Source organism: Rhagoletis pomonella, unplaced genomic scaffold, assembly GCF_013731165.1.
Source record: "Rhagoletis pomonella isolate Grant_MI unplaced genomic scaffold, Rhpom_1.0 Rhpom_scaffold_00001, whole genome shotgun sequence".
In the NCBI taxonomy this organism is placed as follows: domain Eukaryota; kingdom Metazoa; phylum Arthropoda; class Insecta; order Diptera; family Tephritidae; genus Rhagoletis; species Rhagoletis pomonella.
The window spans coordinates 111,095,417-111,117,148 of record NW_023458555.1 but is presented as its reverse complement, the minus strand read 5'-3'; the positions used below and the strand labels follow the sequence as shown (position 1 = coordinate 111,117,148).

Genomic DNA, 21,732 nt, shown 5'->3' with positions numbered 1-21,732 from the left:
TGTCATTTATTTACATTTCATTTTAGGTATTCAGTTTCGTAGATTAGAAACCTGCTCTCAAAAACATCGATGTTACCACAACAAATATCGATGTTCCCACAACAAACATTGATGTTAAAAAACATCGGTTATAAAAACGATACATCGACGTTTTACCGATGTTTTAATTTCTCATCTACTACACGAAATAAAATGTAGCCTGAAATATTTTTTAAACTCGAAAGAACTAGAATCCACTACAAACCAAAACTTTATACAAAACTTTGAAAAATACAACAAATTTTTATTTTAATTTTGAAATTTTCTATCTGAATTTTTAGAAACGGCCGCTAAAAATCGCTTTGATTTTTAACGAATTAGTTTTGCTGACGGGGTTTTGCACATTTTACCATATAAAAGTAAATTTCTTGTAGAATTAAATGCAAAAGACCTTTTGCAAACAAAATTTAAAAAATCAACGCCAGTTATTATAAATTGCACCTTTTATATGAAAAAAACGCAAAAGCCGCCAGAGAAGTCATTAAAAATCAAAGCGATTCTTATTAAAAGTTGCTCATATTTTATAAGAATTACACACCTAGAATTTTTTAAAATATTCAGACTAAAAAGTTCAAAATTTAGATGAAAATTTGTAAATTTTTTTTGGTTATGGAATGAACTATACTTTTATAAAAAAAAAAACAAAAATCACAAAAAAATTAACTTAAAAAACCACAAATATTTAACAAAAATCAGCATGCACTCACGTTTGATCGCCAGTATATGTATGTACATATAGAAACTTCCTTCAAGCAGCATATTTCAATACAAGTATAAGTATGTTGCTATAATTCTGATTATTGCGGACATGAGTCCCAACTTAATCGAATTCGATTAAGAACTTTGTAAATTATTCAATTTATGTTTTTTCTATAATCCGCGTGCGGTTGCCAACGCCACTTACTGTACACAATGTGAATGAGTCAGGTGAAATAGGTTTCATGTTATAATTGTACGCGAGGCCACAGGGTGACTCGTGCCTGCAATCAAATTGCTAAAATTATTGACGTTTTACACGCTGTCGCAGCCGCATCGCACCGTTTTGCATTTTTTTCATAGGAGGCCACTCGGGTGAACTTTGTCACTCTCTTAACTACATCGCCATTAAATATCCTTTTTAAACTTGATTGAAGTAGATAAAAAAATTCCTGAATTCGTTAGCATAATTAAAATTCCTCGTCTTTTAATTTTAACGGAAAATAGATTCTCTGGCGCATCCTGCGCTCCCTTTTGCTACTCCAAAAAACAACATGGACAACATATATAGAAACATACACACTAACATATGTACTTGCATAGGTTCATACTGGTACATACTCGCGATCAGAAAAATATTCCAGTCAGTCGGAAAATTATCCCCCAACTGAGCGAACGGTGCGGCGCGAGTGAATAAAGCGGTAAAAACAAACTGTACGCTACGCAAAATAACGAAAAGTGTGAAAAACCCAAGGTGAACAAAATCCCTTTGTTAAAACAAGCGTTTAAACAAAAATATCGTAAACTACATTAAAAACACAAAAGTATATACCCCGCAAAACGGAAAACCTAAATACAAAGTGCAAAAACAACAGAACTACATACATATTAAAAACGTGATATATTAAGGTGTGCGTATATATAAAAAACAAAAAAAAAGTGAAGTAAAATTGCATGCAGACAACAGAAAAGAAGTTCAAAAACCTGAAAAGAAGAGTTAATTAAATAAACTGCCTGAAAATAATAAAAGAGGGAAAAAGAGGCATATGTATTTGTGAGTAGAAAAAGCGAGAAGAAAAAAAATATATAAAATAAAATTATTACAACTAATATACAATACAAGATTCGAAAAAAATAGAAGCGTAAATAAGCGAAAAATGAAACCAAGCTAATTAGTGTGAGAAAAAAAATGCAAGTGTATAAAGGGTTTGCTGAGCTACACAGCTAAGAAAAATTCATTAGGGTGTGTTAAAAAACGGAAATACAAAATCAGATTTCCTTATATTATTACCGTTAAAGTGCACCGCTGCCAAGAAACGAAGAATTCATAGCGTAAAAAATCTACTTAAAATAAAGAATCACCTGAGTGAAGGCGAATTTAATCTATTGGGCGTTGTAGCAAACAAACAAACAAACAAGAGACACGGAACGGTAACCGTAGACAGCACATCAACGGAATACGGAGAACCAGCTAAGACAAAGGCGACAGAAGGACCAGTCCCTGCAAAAAACCAAACCACCTCTACAAAAATATCAACCATACGTATATGTATGTACATACTTAGCGGTATCCACACACGGCAGTTAATTAGCCCAACAAGTGCCCACGGTATATATGTACAATTATGAGTGAATTGTGCGAAACACGAATTAGATTGTTTAATATATCCTCACGCATCGAGGAACGAAAATCAGTGCACGTATAGACACTGAAACGTATTTTTCAATCTATACGTCGCCCATTAAATACGTCGAAGCTTCGAGACTCCGCTGGCATACGTGCGAAAAAATTGAGACTCCGCTGCCATTGTTGGTGTTTACCGAGAAGCCGTCGTGAGCAAGTCGGTAAAACTCGAACGCGATCTGAATTCGGCGGTTATTTTAAAAATATCTAGGTTTTCGTTAAGTCTTCGTTCAAAAGTTAAAAGCTTAAGCAAGATGCCTTATTTTTTTTGAAAGTTCCGATGAACGGGAAAAGCTCTCAGTTGACAAGTAAAGTTGAGCAAAAACACGATAGAGTGCGCAGGCGTAGCTGCGAAAAATAGACAAAAAAAGAAATGCCAGAGCTTAGAAGTTTGACAGTAGCTGAACTATATCGAAAATGTAAACAAGCAGGACTTCCATGTAATGGGAGGAAAATTGACCTTATTGATCGCTTCGAAACAAATTTAATTGAGAACAAATTTATGAGTGCAAGTGAAAGTTCATGTTTACTCCAACGAATCTCCGAGCTGGAGAAAACAATTTGAGATTTGGACACGAGACAAGACAATGTTGTCAGCAGTCGTAATGATTTTGTGCCTCGCAGTATTTCTTCACCAGTAAATACTAGAGAAATGTTTACTCCAGCTTCGCGTTTTATTCACAAGGAAGTGCCACCGTTGCAGGCACATCCTCGAGGCACAACGTTATCAGTTAGTGCCGGTAATGTACCCACTCAAGAATTTGTGCCAACAAGTAATACCACACGCATCCCCAATGCGAATATGAATGTTTATAGTGATATAAATGCTCCATGGCCTACGTCACACCAATACGTACCAACGACTAACAGACAATTTGTACAATCTTCAGTATACAAGATTCGTGATATTATTGACTTGTTACCTTCATTTGATCCAATATCCGATTCATCACTGAGCGCGCCTCAATTTGTAAAACGGGTGGAAATGCTTAAAAATTGCTATTAGTGGGATTTGTGCGGTACAACAGAAAATGCAAGGGGCAGCAAAACTTTGGATGGCCTCCCTTCCCGAAATTTTCATGACATGGTCACAGTTTGTGTCGCGCTTTGTGAACGATTTTCCTCATTCCGATAATACTGCCGAAGTGCATATTAAAATGTAACGACTTAAACGTTTTCCAAATGAATCTCCGCAAGCATATTATTATAAAATGTATTCCCTTGGTATGAAAGGTGGTTTGCCGGAAAATGCAATCGCCTTCCATATAATAAATGGGATTAACGATAACGATCTGCGTAGAAAAATATCAAATGAGTATTTTCGATGCAACGACTTACTAAGAGATATTAACAATTACATTGTTTTTATTGAAATTAAACCGGTTCTGCAGTTCAAACCGAAAATCACGCCACAAACAAATGTTAATACAACATCAAGCGCAACAGGTGTTCCTAAATCGTTGGAAAATGTTAAATGTTACAATTGCTTAAAACTCGGGCATTACGCCATAAAGTGTCCCGAAGCTCAGAAAAAGCTACGCTGTGAAAAATGCTCACGTACGAATCATACAACTGAAAATTATCCGAATAAATTTAAAAATGACGTTCGCGCTATTGATAAATCCTTCGAAGACAAGCCAAGTTTTTCAAACGGTATAGCCAAAGAAATAAAGCTTAATGGATATAAAACAAATGCATTTATCGACCTGGGAAGTACGAGTACCCTTGTGCGCGAAACATTTTGCAAATCGTTAGGCGAAACAATGCCTTGCGCAGTGACTTTAAATGGTTTCGGTGGTGGTAAAGTCCAATGCAATGGTCAAATTAATGCAGTTATCGACAATGCAAAATATATAGTAAATCTACTTATTGTGAATGACGATATAATCAATGAGAATGTTTTCTTGGGAACCGATAGTCTGTGCCGTGATGGTTCACGGCTAATAATCGAAGACGGCCATTGTAAAATCGAAAAAATATTAAAAATTACTAACGAACAAAATCTAAATCCCAATGATTACAATCAACTTCAAAATGTGCTTCGTGAAGTGTTTGCTGAAAATGTTTTGGAGCTTGGTTGTTGCGAATTGGCCACACTCAAAATCGAGTTAAATAGCAGTAGCCCGGTAAATTTAAACCCCTATCGTATACCATTTGCAAAACGTACAATTGTGAACGAAATTATAAAAGACTTGCTTGATAATAACATCATACGTCCTTCCGAATCACGCTCCAGCTATGTTCCAGGCGGTGATGAACAAAGTTATTGCCAAGATGAAACCAGGTGAAGTGCTAGCGTATCTGGATGATGTCATCATTCCCAGCCGTAATGTGGAAGAGAGTTTGCAACGACTTCAGAAATTTCTTGGTATATAATGTGGATTAACTTTGCGACTGGCTAAATGTAAATTTTTCCAAAATGAAATCGAATACCTAGGCCACATTATAAATGAAAATGGTATAACACCAGGGACACGAAAAGTGTCCGCTATCCGAAATTTCCCAGAACCGATAAACATTACCGATTTACGATGATTCCTAGGTCTAACTGGATTTTTTAGGAAATTTGTACCAAATTATTCCCTTATAACTAAGCCCTTGACAACATTGCTACATAAAACTAAAGCAAATCAGTTTTATCGATGTGTTAACTAGCGAGCCAGTCTTAGTGTTATTCGATACAAATGCACGATATGAAGTACACACCGACGCCAGTAGTATTGGTCTTGCTGGTGTATTGCTGCAATCAAACGACAATAAAAACTGGAAACCGGTAATGTATTACAGCAGGTATTGCACCGACGTTGAAAGCCGCTACCATGCATACGAATTAGAATCGCTCGCCGTGGTCGAGGATCTTGAACGTTTCCGTATTTTTGTGTTGGGTAAGCAATCGCTAAAGTTCTTGACAATAAAGAGCTTAAATCTAAAATAGCTCGCTGGTGGTTGAAGCTCTTGGAATAAGATTTTGAAGCCGTACATCGCTATGACAGCTCGCTGGCTCACGTATATGCCTTAAGCCGTTCGCCAGATCAACCAACAGTCGCACCGGCAGGGTTTATTATGAAAGTAAATTCTAATCTAGACGACTGGGTGTACTGTACACCATGCAACTTTAAGATCCTGGATTAAATGAAGTACTTGCTATTTTGAGTGGAGCGACGAAATCGCTGCGTGAATCTGAATTACGAAAGGAATACAAATTGCAAAACAAACGACTTTATCGTAAAGATGGTGAAGGTATTAAATTCGTTGTGCCCAAAGCAGTCAGATGGCGCATTGTCGATCTTTTTCATGATCAAATGGGGCACTTTGGTATCGACAAAACACTTGATCGAATTCGTCAGACGTTTTGGTTTCCGCAGATGCGAAAATATGTGAAAAAGTATATAGCCGCTTGCATAGAATGTTGTTACCGTAAATCTCATTCCGGTAAAATCAAAGGAAGTCTACATTACGACGCTCTTGATAATATCCCATTTAACAAAATCCACATCGATCACCTAGGACCTTTCATACGTAGTAAGAAAGGAAATAGCTACGTTCTTGCAATATCAAATGCATTTGCGAAATATCTAATAATTAAACCCGTGCGAGATACAAAGACTTTTCATGTAATTAACACCTTAAATGAAATGACATCTTATTTCGGGTTACCATCGCAAGTTATAACAGACAGAGGTACCGCCTTTACCTCAAAAACATTCGAATTGTATTGTGAACGTTATTGTATCAGACATACTAAAACAGCTGTGCGTACACCGCGTTCAAACGACCAAGTGGAACGCGCGAATCAAACTATATTGAACTATTTGCGTACCTCGGTCGAAAACGCTAAAGAATGGGACCTAATTCTACGTAACGTGCAATGGACTATAAATTCGCAAAAGAACAGCACATCAGGTTTTAGTCCTAATGAACTTATTTTCGACTTCAATCTTCGAGACATTATTCAAAATCGCTTGTTAGCCACATTACATGAAGATACGGTAAATCACACAGATCACGTAACAATCACCGTAAAACTCACTCAAGCAGCTGACAATATTGAACGTGAAAGAAAAAATGGAAACAACGATTTGATGGAAAACATTCAACTCCACGAATTTTCAAAGAAAATGACTTAGTGGTTATCGCAAACGAACCACCCGCAACAGGCGAATCCCGCAAATTAGTGCCTAAATATCGAGGCCCCTATCGTATCGCCAAAGTCCTGAATAAAGACAGATATCTGATTAAAGATATCCCTGGTATGCAAGTAAAATCACCAAAATTCTGTTCTGTGTTCGAGTCCAGTAAAATCAAGCCTTGGTGCGAAAGTAGTCCCGAGCTTGATAGCGATATCTCCGACACCGACGAAATCGAGGACGATTTTCTTGCAGGATAAGCCGAGCTGTCACGCTTGGCAACCCTATGTACAACAGCGACAACGAGAAGAAGAAGAGAGCAGTCGAACAGCGAGAGTCTACGAGATAACGCGAACGGAAAAACTAGCCAACCTTTAGCCTACAGTCTAAATTTTTATTGAAATATTACTTTATTCTTTTACTCAATAAACCAATTTATATTTGTGGATCAAATACCATCCTAACGATCGGCTATTCGTTTGACAATATATACATACAGTATTGCACTTAGACGCGCTAAGGCAATACAGCTTCCAAAAAAGGAAGAAGCAAAGTTTAGGGTGCGGCTTAGAAAAAAATACGTATATGCACTCATACATACATTGAATCTCACACAGACCCCTTATTTATTAAATACGTATATTCGCGCACAGTATAATACAACATATATAAAAAACTCTCGTCTGTTACCCAAAATTTGCTCTATTTTTTTTTTCTAGCATCAAGCGATCCACACTAATATTACTCCGGTTGGCGTCAGTTTTATTTACATACATACAGATATTTACGCGTTTATTGTTTTCAATTCGCCTTTTTCTCAGCCGCTAGTCGCAGTTCAAACTCAATTCTGTTACTCACTCGTAGATACGTACATATAAAAAGTCGCCGAAATACATATAAACATCTACGTGTATACACATATACATAAGGTCCGCCCCTAGTTTGCACTCGCGCCGTACATAATAAAGCACTGTTACTGTACTTGGACGCGCTAAGACGGTACGGTGGAACAAAAAATAATTGCGCTACAGTGGCACAAACTACGTTATACCCTGAAAGTTAAAACAAATAACTTACTTTTAAATCCAAATAAATTCGGCTCAAGGCTAATTTTAGCTGCTCGGCATTATTTAAATTTCGCTTTCCCAGTTATATCAGAATAATGTTGGTTAATTAACCTAAGCTCCAAGGTTTATGCCCCACACAATGGACAAGAAATCCACCTCGAACTCTGACTCAAGCCTTCAAGGCTTCATTTTTGAAAGCAACAGGCTTGAATATTTTAATTCGAAATGGTCTAGTACCCTTATAAGCGAGCACACTCAAACGCTCTTAAATGTCAAATTACAGCAACTTCACAGGCTGTAGGACGACCTCATAAGCTCATATTGATAGGGATGCAAATTTTCAGAGCCAACATCGATACATTATTATTTCGATGTATCGAAAACACTAACATCGATGCCGAAAAAAATCGTCCTAAAACTATCGATACATCGATATTTTCCGATGTTTCTATTTTTTAATAAGTACGTTACAGGTACTTCATGGTTTGCAGGTTTTTACAGGAAGCTGTTAACGTACGCCACCTTCCATAAGGTTTATTAATGGCGAAAACCGCTTTACCTGTAAAACATGCAAATCCTGAAATACCTGGAACTGACTTTATGCTTGTTAAAATTTCAATAAAATCCTATTGTCCATCTAAACTGCTACACTGTTAAAATTTGAATGGGTCGTTTTTTGAATTTAATTAGATTTGCTGTTTACGCGAAGATAATATTTACACTCACCTTAAGTCGTATTGAAATACTGTAACTACGTCATGGAAATCACCTATGTTCAACGTTGCCAATTGCTTTTATTAAGTGCAGGGCTGATATCACCCGTAATACGCTTACCCAAAGGGCTCTGTCCCACAGTCAGTACTATCACGCTATTTGGATCGCGATCCATATTGATGGATTGATGGATCGCGCACGAATGTGTATCATGTAGATCAATATTTATCGCGTCAGTATTTGCATAATTTTTTTGCTGAACGCTTATTATGACGCAAGAAAATATTTCTATTTTGTACGTATAATGTACAGATAATGCATTCCACAATTATTTTAAGATTTGTTCAATTTGTTTTGAAAGATTTTAAGCCCCGATAGTGAAGGCTGAGCCGATGTTTACATTATGAGAGTAAAAGATGTACTGAAGAAATGTATTGATTGCGTTTTGAAAGTGCTACACGTTCAATATTTATTGGCGGTATTGCGATCCGCGATCCAGATTTCAAAATTTTTAGAAATTTTGCGATATGGATCACGATCCATCAATACGGCATACTAAACCGTCAATAAATATCGCGATACTTGGATCATGTCAATAAATACTGACCGTGTGACAGAGCCTAAAGAATATAACATAAAGGTGTGAACGCAATGGCAATTTTGAACCGAAACTTAAGTCGATGTTTAAAACATCGTTAAAATTGACATCGATATATCGTCAATTTTACGTTGTTGAGTAATTTTCAAATATCGGTAAACATCGGTTTTTTGGACGATGTTATCGATGTTTCAGAACCATCGATGCATCGTTTGCATCCCTACATATAGAGCAGTATCCCGCTCTGAGTGCTTCACGGAATTTAGCGGATCCATAAAGCAAAAATATAATAAATGCTCAGAAAGTTACGAGAACTGTATGACGCAAATTATAGACGGCTTACAGCTTCTCGGGGCAAATTCCCAATCACAAATAAACACCATTCGCACCACAAATTCGAACTCCCAAGAAGTATTCCTCAAGCTACCACCGTGCGACACAGAAATTTTCCACGGTGGGTACGAAGACTGGTCGGCGTTCAGAGATGTGTTCACGGCAGTCTACAAAAATTACTACAAACTAACCCCAGCGCAGCCAACTGTACCATTTAAGGCAAAAAACCAGAAGTCAGGCAGGACAAATAATCAAAAAATACGATAATTTTGAACTAGCTTGGGATGCCTTAAAGTCACGGTACGAAAACCGCAGCTCTATTTAATATCCCCCATATGTATATAGAGAAAATGGTGAGCAAATCCAGAAAATTCCATCCACCATCAACAATTGCCTCTCCACCCTAGTAGTAGAAAGACTTAACATAGTAGAAAGACTTAACATATATCCCCACCCTAATTTCACCCCAAGAACGGGGACTCACAGGTTCACATTTATAAATAAAAATAGAACTCAAAATTTCCATGTCGATCTAAATCAGCCGATTTCATGCAAACTCTGCAACTCGAGGCACCCCATGAAGACATGTGTGAAATTTAAAGCACTATCCGTATCTGACCGTTTAAGATTCGTAAAAGAGAACAATTACTCCCATTTAAAGAGTGAGTGTACAAGTAGTTTCACTTGTGTATACTGTCAATGAAGACATGACTCTCTTTTACACTTCCCGCAAAAGACCCAGACCCCTCAACCGAACAACGAGTCAGCTATCGACTCAGACTAATACGGATACTGAAGCGCCCACTTTCTCAAAATATGTAACGCACCCACCCCCAGAGAAAAACGACGTAAATAAAGTGTCTCCTCCCAATGGCGATAGTACCTATCTACTGTGATGGCGAATATCACAATATTTGCGTTCTGGTGGATCAGGGTTCACAAAAAACGTTCGTATCATCCCGGATACAAAAACTCTTGCGCCTGCCTATGACAGATGCATGGTTAGAGATTTCTGGAATGGGTGGAATGGTGGTGCGAAACTGTTTCACCCCGAACAAAATAGATATGGTAATCGGCAGTGATCTAATCGCTCGAATTCTCTTACAAGGGCTACAACAAAGCATAAGCGGTAGTCTCATAGCGCAGAACACGATACTTGGGTCGATTCTGAGTGACCCAACCCAGGAAAGGATTTCAACCTTTACCACCCAGGTAACGGAACCCCATGATGAATCAATTGACGCCCTGCTGACGAAGTTTTGGGAACAGGAGGACCCGTTGAACCCCGTTCAAGTGAAGAGCAGTTCTGCGAGGATCTGTATCAACGCACAACAACCCGGAAGGCAGATGGACGATATATGGTGAACCTACCCATAAAATCCGAATTCCCAGACACCATGGCTCTAGGTCACTCTCGACAAGCAGCGCAGCAGCAGTACATTAGCATCGAAAGGAGTCTGGAGAAAAAACCTGACCTCTGCGAAATGTACTCAGAAGTTCTAGAAGAAGTCATCAAAGACGGTAAATACTTCTCCTTTTATTTACCGCACCACGCTGTCGTAAAACCAGACAGCAAAACAACAAAGGTACGCGAAGTCTTTAATGCCTCCAGAATTCTTCCCTTCAAAACTACTTGATGCTCATCATTCTCCGATTGCGCCTCTATACAAGTCCGTTTTTAATGACAAGGAAGATCCGGACTTCCAAAAAATCTTCTTTCGTAGGTCCATAAATAAGCCCTTTGGGGATTTTTAGTCTGAAAACTGTCATCTTCGGCGTCAATTGCGCTCCCTATCTTGCAATCCGTACGCTTTATCAGTTAGAGCAGGATTGTTAAGACGAATTGCCGCTCGCCAACAATATTCTCCTGCGTGAAACATACGTGGACGATATTCTCTCAGGCGGGCATAATATACAGTCCACTTCCACTATAAACTTTTTCCCCAAATGAAAGACGCCCTAAAATCTGCAGGCTTCCCACTACGAATAATCACCTCAAATCACCCAAAAATCCTGGAATCAGTCCCAGAAACCGAGGCCTTTGATGTAGGAATTCTCCAGTTTCAAGACACTAGCTCTACAAAAACTCTAGGCATAAAGTGGAACGCACTAACGGACTCCTTCTCCTACACATACGACCCTGTACCCGCTGCTAACTCAAGGGCAAAACGACAAATATTATCGGCGGTAGCGAAACTGTTTGACCCAGCAGGATGGCTAACGCCAATAATGATTTCCGCTAAAATGCTCCTTCAGACATTGTGGTTGGAAGGAGCCGAATGGGACGAGCATGTGCAATCCGGCGCTTTCCACAAATGGAACACTCTGCGCGACAATCTCCGCGCCATTAATAAAATTAGTATTCCCCGCTTGGTGCAATTCTCGCCTAAACAATGGGTACAAGTACATGCGTTCTCAGACGCCTCCGGAAAGGCATATTGTGCTTGCGTCTATCTGCGAGTGCAACATGACGAAGACTCCTTCTCGTCAAATCTGCTCGCAGCAAAAAGTAATAGCCCCTCTGCAAACTGTGAAGGTAGCAGGGAACAACAAATTTACCTTTGAAGAAGTTACCACTCTCCTCATTCGGATTGAAGCGGTGCTATACTCAAGGCCGTTTTCCCCCATGTCTCAGGATCCTACTGATCTGTTCGCTTTGACGCCAAGACACTTCTTGCGTGGTGCCCCACTTCTCTCTCTGCCCGAACCCCGCCCTGACCATCTCTCTTTAGTAAACAAATGGCAAAAATTTAAGGTTATTCATCAGCAATTTAGCACGCGCTGAAAAAATTAATATTTTAAGGAACTCCATAAAAGGCACAAGTGGAAGCGCCAAGAACCCAACCTTCAGGAGGGAGACCTCGTTGTCGCCAAAGAGGACCTTCTTCCTCCAAACGAGTGGAGACTAGGGCGCGTTGTGAAACTTCACCCCGGTCATGAACACAATGTTCGCATAGTTGATATTTACAACAACAATTACTCTAAATAGTGCAAAGTTGTGTTTACTGCCCCCTCTGTAGTAACTCTCTTTACATACTTCATGCCTCATTAAACACTACTACCCCACACCTACACCTCCCAATAGCTGAAGGAACTAATTCCGTCTTCGATGTTTTCTTCTTTCCACAGATGTCCATGAATACGATGGAGCTCAGCCAGTGCCGCCTCTGCTGCCGCCATCATCCGTTGCGTTTTTGCCGCGTATTTCAAGCAATGAGACCTGATGAGCGGTACGAGTCTGCGCGTATACAAGTTATCACGGGAAGCACAGTCAGGTTTTCCATTACCTGAAATTGTTGCGCGTGGCCTGACTCAGCAGGATCGGCACAACAAGTAGCGCAGACAGTCGAAAGAAAGTAAGCAAGTTTAAAGTTACATTCAAAAGTTGCCAGTGCCCTTAGTCAGCGCTTCTGTGTTCTCACGCTTGCTGTTACAAGACACCACAACTGCTATTCAACGGCTGCGTCGGCAGCGACAGCGTTTTGATAGCTTGAGAGTAGCTTAGTAATAATAACTTTTTGTGTTCAGTAATTAGTATTGTCTTTGGTCACTGGCGCAGACCTGGGTCGGTCATAATAAACTGTTAAAATATAAAAGGATTTATTTTATGTAACAAAGGAACAAATTTTCTATCGTACATAAGCATTGCGTCAATTGCTAGGCGACGTCGCATTCAGCCGGTTCCTGTAGCTCAGCCGACAGCTGTCACAGGTGCGGGAAGGCCCATCACACAATGCTGCATCGTCCAACATCATCGCCTCCGGAAAGCACTCGCCGTACTGACTCGCATGCACAAGTTCGCCATGGACGATCGACTCTAGCCAGCCGTGTGATTAAACTAGCCGCAAAGCAAGCTCACAGCGGCAATACCCAAAGCCCAAACGAAGGGCTAGTGCAACTACAGTAAATCACGAGAAGACGAAGTGACGTCAACTGTCAACTGAGAGCAGAAGGAGAATAGCTAATTAAATATTGCAGACCGGAAATTGCAGCTACCAGAAAAAACGAAAAACCATGAAATTAATGTAAGTTGGGAGACTCAGTTTTCTGTTTGAATTAATAAATTTTTAAGTGAATATTTAAATTACAACAAATTGATTTTCTGAGTGAATATTTAAAGTAAGGCAAGTGCTTTTTAAATGAATATTTAGGACAAAATTTTCGAAGTAAAATTTTTGAATAAAAACGAGCAAATTTTTTAGTGGATATTTAAATTGATAAAAATTATTTATTTGTTGCCCGGTATATGAACGGCCCGACGGTAGACCTAACTGACCTAATTTCTAACTTCGAAAGTATTGACCTAACAGAACAAATGGAAATTAAAATGAACGAAGCACAGCTCAAGAAAGTAGTAAACACGGCCGTCTTCGCCGCGTTAGGAATGCAGAGACGAGAGTTTGAGGATAAACTTAAGGTCATGCAAGACCAAATAGTGTATTTATCTCAAAAGCCAATAGTAACGAAATATGAAAAAATTAGGATTATATCAGGCCGAACCTGCGAGGAATCGCTGGACGTGTTAAAAACATTGCCCGAATTTTCAGGACAACCCGACTATTATGTGTCCTGGCGTGAGGCGGCACATAACGCATACAAAATTTTCAAAGGCTTCGATGGTAGCTCATGGCACTATCAAGCCGTTATCATTATACGGAAAAAAATCCGCGGTACTGCCGATGCGCTCTTGTCATCGTTTAGCAGAGTCCTAAATTTTGACGCCATTATAGCGCGTCTGGACTTCACGTACTCCGATAAGCGACCGATATATTTAGTGGAGCAAGAGTTATCCACATTAAGGCAGGGCTCTTCCAGTGTCCTGGAATTTTGCGACGAGGTCGAGAAAAACTGTCCTTACTTGCCAATAAAACAAAAATGTCCCACGAAGCGAACATTGCAGATGCAATTAATAAAAAATATCGGGAAAATGCTCTTAGGGTGTTTATTTCTGGGCTCAGGAGGCTACTGATCTGCCGTCCGCGTTGGCACTCGCTCAGGAGGTCGATGCAAATCACGTATGGTATATTTTCGCGGCCAGTTTCCCAAATAGGTGGACCGACGTCACAAAAAAATCAGAAAACAGCCAAAGGGGTAACAGGGACAACAATAGTCAGAACACGTACAATAGGGCAAACCCTGATAACCAAAAAAATCCTCATTTCGTGACGCAATATAGGAGTAATCGCCAAACAAATTCTAGTCAGCATCGGTAGGGGGAAAATCGGGCCTCACAGCCTCAGCAGCAACCGATGGATGTAGAGCCCTCGTCATCTCGCCTACGGCAAATTACAAATTCTGCAGGAAATGAACAATTTCAGAAGCGCCAGGCGTCCTCCGACCGACGTACGTGACCCAAACTCCAAAGAGTGAATCATTTGAGCCAAACTCACGATAAAGAGTCTTGCTCAGAGTCATATGAAGATTTGTCTGAGCCAATTGTTGAGGACCTAGAAGCAGAGGAAGTGAATTTTTTAGGGGAAGATCTCTCCTGCCCTGGATTTCTTGTCGACACGGGAGCCTCCAAGAATTACATCTGACCTCTAGAGGGCCTAAAGGGGGTTAAGCCTGTCGATAAAAAATTTACAGTGAAATTCATACATGGATTCACAAATATTATAAACAAATGCAAGGTGCACTTATTTGGAGTTGTAACAGAGTTCTTCATTTTGCCAGATCTAACTCTGTTTGATGGGATCGTAGGCCTAGACCTGCTTAATAAGGTTCACGCGAATATCAATTTAAAAAAAGACATTATAGAATACGACTCTGGTAAGGAAAAAATTCAAATGGTGGTGAAATAAGAGACCTCCTGCAAAATGGCACTATACGACGTTCACGATCACCCTATAACAATCCCATTTGGGTAGTGGACAAAAAAGGCCTCGATGAAAACGGGATAAAAAAGAAAAGATTAGTAATTGACTTCCGTAAACTGAACGGAAAAACAATAGAGGACTCATACCCCATCCCAAATGTAGGGGTAATACTATCAAACTTGGGCAAGGCCCAACTTTTTACAGCCCTGGAGTTTTCAGTGTGTAATGGCAAGTGCGAATTCTGCCGTCTTCCCTTTGGTCTGAAGAATGCTCCGGGTATTTTTCAGAGGGCGATTTACGACGTCCTTAGGGAACATATTGGCAGATACTGTTTTGTTTAAATTGACGATGTAATAATTTTCTCACAAGACAAGGAAGCCCATTTGAAACATGGAGAGGTTGTTCTGAAATGCTTGCTTGAAACAAACATGAGGGTCTCAGTAGAAAAAGCTAAATTTTTCAAGACAGAACTCGAGTACCTTGGCTTTCAAATTTCGAAAGGAGGAATAAAAACCAGCCCTCAAAAAATCGAAGCAATTCAAAATTTCCCGCAACCAACAACATTAAGGGACGTTCGGTCTTTTTTAGGAATGACAGGTTACTATATATGCTTCATCCGCGACTATGCAAAAATTGCAAAACCTCCAACCAATATCCTAAGAGGCGAATTTGGAAAGGTATCTGCCTCTCAATCAAAGAAAATTAAAATTTTATTCGACAAAGACCAAACTAACGCATTTATTAAATTAAGGAATATACTTGCGTCAGAAGATGTCATGCTAGCCTATCCAGACTTTCGACCTAACTACTGACGTTTCTTCACACGCCCTTGGCGCGGTTCTCTCTCAGGAAGGGAGACCTATTACGATGATTTCAAGGACACTCGATAAAAAAGAGGAGCATTCTGCCACGAATGATCGGGACTCTTGGCCATTGTATAGGCTCTTAAAACGCTTACACATTATTTGTATGGTGTTAGGGAGTTGAACATTTATACCGATCATCAACCCCTAACCTTTGCGGTACCTGATCGCAACCCAAACCCAAAAATAAAAAGGTGGAAGGCTTTTATCGAAGCATATAATGCAAAACTTCACTATAAGCCAGGGAAAGACAATTTAGTAGCCGATGCTTTATCACGCCAATTTATAAATTCCTTAGGCCCTGAACATGAATCAGATGCCGCCACTATTCACAGCGAGCAATCGCTCACCTATACGGTGGAAACAGTCTCTAAACCAGTAAACGTCTATAGGAATCAATTAATTTTGGAATCACGCCAACACCCGTTCAAGAGAACATTTGTCATTTTCGGAAACAAATTACGTCACTTTCTTACATTTCCTGATAGCGAAACTTTGTTCAAAATGCTACTAGAAGTAGTAAAATCTGACGTAGTCAATGGTATTCATTGCGAGCTACCTTTGCTAGCACAGATTCAGCATTGGCTGGTAAACACGTTCCCAAACACCACATTCCGCCACATAAATAAATTTGTTACAGACATTTTTGATCCTAACGAACTAATGGAAATAATTGCACAGGGCATAATAGAGCTCATCGTGCTTCCCAGGAAAATGTCAAGCAAATACTGCATGACTATTTTTTTCCAAGAATGGAGAAAAAAGCTAGGGAAGTAGCAGCAAATTGTAAAATCTGTGTAAAGGCTAAATACGTTAGGCACCCAGTGAAGCATCCCATAGGAAAAACACCTGTTCCCATATTTCCCGGGGAAATCCTTCATGTCGAAATTTTTTCGACCAATGCTACCTACTTCCTTACTTGCGTGGGCAAGCTGTCAAAATTTGCGGTAGTGCAACCCATTCCCTCACGAACCATAATCGATATTAAACCGCGCGTTTTGCAAATGGTCAACCTGTTCACAGGAACTAGAACTATTTTCTGCGATAATGAAAAATCGCTTAATTCAAATACAATAAAATCTTGTGTCAGAGATCTCTTTAACATCGAAATCGTAAATTCTCCGCCCCTGCATAGTACTTCTAATGGGTAGGTTGAGAGATTTCACAGCACCATAGAAGAAATTGCTAGGTGTCTGAAACTGGAAAAAGGAATTGAGGACACTACGGACCTAATTTTACTTGCCACAATTGAATATACTGTAACAGGCGAGAAACCTTAAGATATCTTCCATTCGTGGGTAGGTGGGACCGGAGCCAAGAAAAAAGTAGAAAAAGCGCAGGAAGCAACACTAAAAACCCATAACAAAAACAGAATAGCAAGAACATTTGCGGTGGAAGAAATGGTGCATATTAAGTCAAATAAACGTCTAGGAAATAACCTCACTCCCTTGCATGTAGAAGGCATAGTTCAGGAGGACCTGGGTTCCACGGTCAGGATTAGCGGTAGGATAGTTCACAAGGATAATCTTCGTTAGCTAAAGCAAGAGAACAATTTTTAACTGTAAGTCCTAAATATATTTTCCTTTACATCTGTCTTTCTTTCTCTTTTTCCTTTTTCTCCCTTTTTATTTTCCTTTCTTTAGCACTCTGACCCTTAAGCTTTTCATGACCTCGCCTTCGACAGACGGCAAAATTGTGGACTACTCACACTCAGACTACTTACCGATTGCAGACGGCGATGTAGTTTTAGGGAACTCATATGGTTACATTAGACATACGACAATCCTGTCGGCCTACGCAGAATTGACCATTGACACCCGCTCTGCACTACGAGTGTACCCACATAGTCACATGACGAAACTGATGATGGCGGACTTGGAACGAATCGAAAAGCTTCTCCGAACAGTAATTGGACCAACAAGACACCAACGTAGCCTGAACTTCTTGGGAACTGCTCTCAAGGTCGTAGCAGGCACGCCGGACTTCGACGACTTTCAAAAGGTGGCGATAGAACTTGATAAAGTTAGGGAAAATAACAATCAGCAGGTAGAAATAAACTCAAAATTTCAGGAACAAGTTACCGATTTAACTAATACGGTAAATGAAATTTTAAAGGCAGAAAAACGGGAACAAATAGATACCGGGAACCTTTATGAAATTCTTTCGGCCAGAAATAGGGCTGTGATTACAGACCTAGATAATATTATGATATCAATCGCTCTAGCACAACTAGGTTTACTAAATCCAATTATTTTTGATAACGCTGAAATTGATTCAAGCCTGAAGACCGAGTCTCTCCACAATTTAACTGTAACTGATTTACTGTTAGTTTCTAGGTTTTAAGTTTACCATGACAATAACCTCCTTCATTTCTTAGTTAAGTATCCTGGACCTAAGATTATTTGTAAAAGAAAAATTATTTTACCTATAGCGCACAACAACAAAATGCTATCACAACGAAACTACGCTGTAGCAGTTTGTGGTAAAGACATATATTCCTTAGACGACTGTGCAGGAACAGCTATGAAATTTTGCAGAAAATCGAACATCTCGACTTGCGCTCAACAATTAATAGCCAGCACCACAGCAAATTGCACAACCACATTTGGCGAACTAGATCCTGTTCAAGAGGTTGATAATGGCATGGTCGTTATAAACGATCGCACCGCCACAGTAATATCTAATAATGAAACTATATCGCTGAAAAGGGGTACTTACCTGGTGACGTTTTTAGACAAGGCTAGCGTGAATGAAACGACCTTTGTCAATCGAAATGCCCTTCAGATAAAAGTAGCAGAGATCCCACTCAGATAAACATAACCGGACACGATGACATAATGAGCCTACCTTACTTGCGACATCGGGCACTAGAAAACCGCCAGCTGATGGAGCAACTAAATGATGGTTATAAGACAGGATTGACAGCAACATCACTAATCATACTGGCCATCATCGGCGTGCTGCTTCTCATGACTACTTTCCCTAGAAAGCAAAATATACAAGCTCCAATAGTAAGAGTAGTAGAAAACATCACGCAAGCGTCAACTAGAAGGTCCGAGGACGTCCCTCGCTTAGGAGGGGAAGAGTTATCACGGGAAGCACAGTCAGGTTTGCCATTACCTGAAATTTTTGCGCGTGGCCTGACTCAGCAGGATCGTCACAACAAATAGCGCAGACAGTCGAAAGAATGTAAGCAAGTTTAAAGTTACATTCAAAAGTTGCCAGTGCCCTTAGTCAGCGCTTCTGTGTTCTCACGCTTGCTGTTACAAGACACCACAACTGCTATTCAACGGCTGCTTCGGCAGCGACAGCGTTTTGATAGCTTGAGAGTAGCTTAGTAATAATAACTTTTTGTATTCAGTAATTAGTATTGTCTTTGGTACTCACCTGCGCAGACCTGGGTCAGTCATAATAAACTGCTAGAATGTAAAAGGATTTATTTTATTTAACAAAGGAACAAATTTTCTATCTTACATAAGTACTGCGTCAATTGCTTGGCGACGTCGCATTCAACCGGTTCCTGCAGCTCAGCCGACAGCTGTCACAGGTGCGGGAGGGCGCATCACACAATGCTGCATCGTCCAACATCATCGCCTCCGGAAAGCACTCGCCGTACTGACTCGCATGCACAAGTTCGCCGTGGACGATCGACTCTAGCCAGCCGTGTGATTAAACTAGCCGCAAAGCAAGCTCACAGCGGCAATACTGCGGCCCAACGGCGCATCTGAGATTTATTCAACCGGGCGGTGCTGACCCTCGAGAAGTTGCAAGAGTTGTTCAACCTGGCACCGGAGCAGGCGGACCGGCATGTTGCGGACATGAGTCCCAACTTAATCGAATTCGAGTAGGAACTTTGTAAATTATTCAATTAATGTTTTTTCTATAATTCGCGTGCTGCTGGCAGCGCCACTTACTGTAAACCATGTGAATTAGTCATGTGAAATGGGTTTCATGTTGTAATTGTAAGCGGGGCCACGGTGTGACTTGTTCCTGCAAACAAATTGCTAAAATTATTAACGTTTTACACGCCGTCGCAGTCCCATCGCATCGGTTTGCATGTTTTCCATAGAACGCCACTCGGGCGAACTTTGTCACTCTCTTAACTACATCGCTATTAAATATCGTTTTGAAAGTTGATTCAAGTCAATAAAAACATTCCTGAATTCGTTACCATAATTAAAATTCCCCGTCTTTTCATTTCAACGGAAAATAGATTCTCTGGCGCACCCTGCGCTCTCTTTTGCTACCCCAAAAACAACAATGATGTATCTTAAATATGTAAATCTTATTTATTTAAATATGAATACACATTTTAAAATGAGTTCAGGAAAGAAGCTTTGATAATCTAGCCCCCAAAAGCCTGCTTCTATCCTGAATGATGGTTGCACCAGCTTCCAAAAATAAGCACCCGCTTGCCACTGGTCGTTCGGCATAATAGGAACGGAGTGAATAAACGATGTCGATGTTTTTCACTTTTCTAGTCGATGTATCGACGATGTATCGTCCAGCGAAACATCGATGTTAACATCAATATTTTTGGACGAAACATTGATGGTATGAAAACATGGATGCATCGCTTGCATTCCTAAGCGACATAGTTCACCCAATCAATAGATTAATAATAATAGATTGGCGCTTACACATATGTTAGTGTTTGGCCGAGCTTATTCTCCGATTTCTGGCGTGCGCCTTGATGAGACCTTTTTTCTACATTTTTTTGCGATGTTGATGCAATCAAACGTAATTATTTCCCACTACGATTCAAAGTTGCCGATCACGTTAGCTGTGTAGGCTAGCCCAAACGTGGTAGGTGCGGTCCTTAGCCACATATTTGAAGATGACACTTAAAGACTGATTCAGTTCGCGTCATGGACTTTAAGCAAAGTACAACAACGCTATTCGCAGCTCGGAATACGGAAGTTTTACCAATGCCTATATGGAAAACAATTTACGCTCGTTTCATATAATCGGGCTATATTACATATATTTGCACCTGGCAGAGGCATTTCGATAAATTCAGCAACTCGTATGCAGCATTACGCGAGCTACGAACAGTTTTACTACAAAATCAAATGCAAGCGTTCGAAGGAGAATGAGAAGGCAGATGCTCTTTCGCGGTTCCCAAATGCAGCTACATACAAACAGGAGGTAGTTTACGTGGTTGAAGAAGAGTTGTTCGAAAATTTGCCGGTAACGGTAGCGGAACTTCAGCCTGAAACGAAAGCGGACGATGACAGGAAGTGCGAGACAAAAGATCGATTTGGTATCGAACAACACGAATCTACTTAACATAACGATTGTATACTGAGGGGAGTGTACGTATAATAATATAATAGACTGGCGCTTACACACATGTTAGTGTTTGGCCGAGCTTCTCCCACAGTTTGTGGCGCGCGCCTTGATGTTGTCACACAAAGGGGAGGGACCTGCAATTTTACGCCGGCTCCGAACGGCGATTGTATTTTTATGTGAAACTTTTTTGTTTTTTATTTATTTTTTGTTGGCTTGAACCGGGCTTGAGCCCAGGTCCTGCGGAGTGGTAGCGCGTACTGCTAACCACTGCAGCAAAGCGGCCGCCACACAGTGTGCGTATACATTCCAAATAATCTACGACAGAGAGTACTGGACGAATTGCACACGGCTCATTTCGGTGTGGTCAGAATGAAATGTTTGGCCAGTGTCTACGTATGGTGGTACAAAATGCATAAGAACATCGAGAATGTGGTGCAAAAGTCACCAGACCAGACCCTAAAAGAACAATGCCAGTACACAGTTGGAAAACACCCGGAAAAGTT

At 40.2% G+C, this 21,732-nt stretch overlaps 1 protein-coding gene across 3 annotated transcripts in view; it reads left to right on the top strand.

Annotated features, from left to right (window-relative positions):
* Positions 1 to 19,122, top strand: part of LOC118749737 (splicing factor 3A subunit 1) — a 147,724-nt gene extending 128,602 nt beyond the window's left edge. For 2 of the 3 annotated variants that reach the window (XM_036484529.1, XM_036484516.1), the window contains 2 exons: positions 12,388 to 12,614; positions 12,902 to 19,122. In XM_036484529.1, the coding sequence (XP_036340422.1) occupies positions 12,388 to 12,549 (162 nt within the window). In that variant the 3' untranslated portion in view covers positions 12,550 to 12,614; positions 12,902 to 19,122. The remainder of the gene's footprint in view (positions 1 to 12,387; positions 12,615 to 12,901) is intronic. The other variant, XM_036484523.1, reaches the window with a different exon arrangement.
* The last annotated feature ends 2,610 nt before the right edge of the window (positions 19,123 to 21,732 follow it).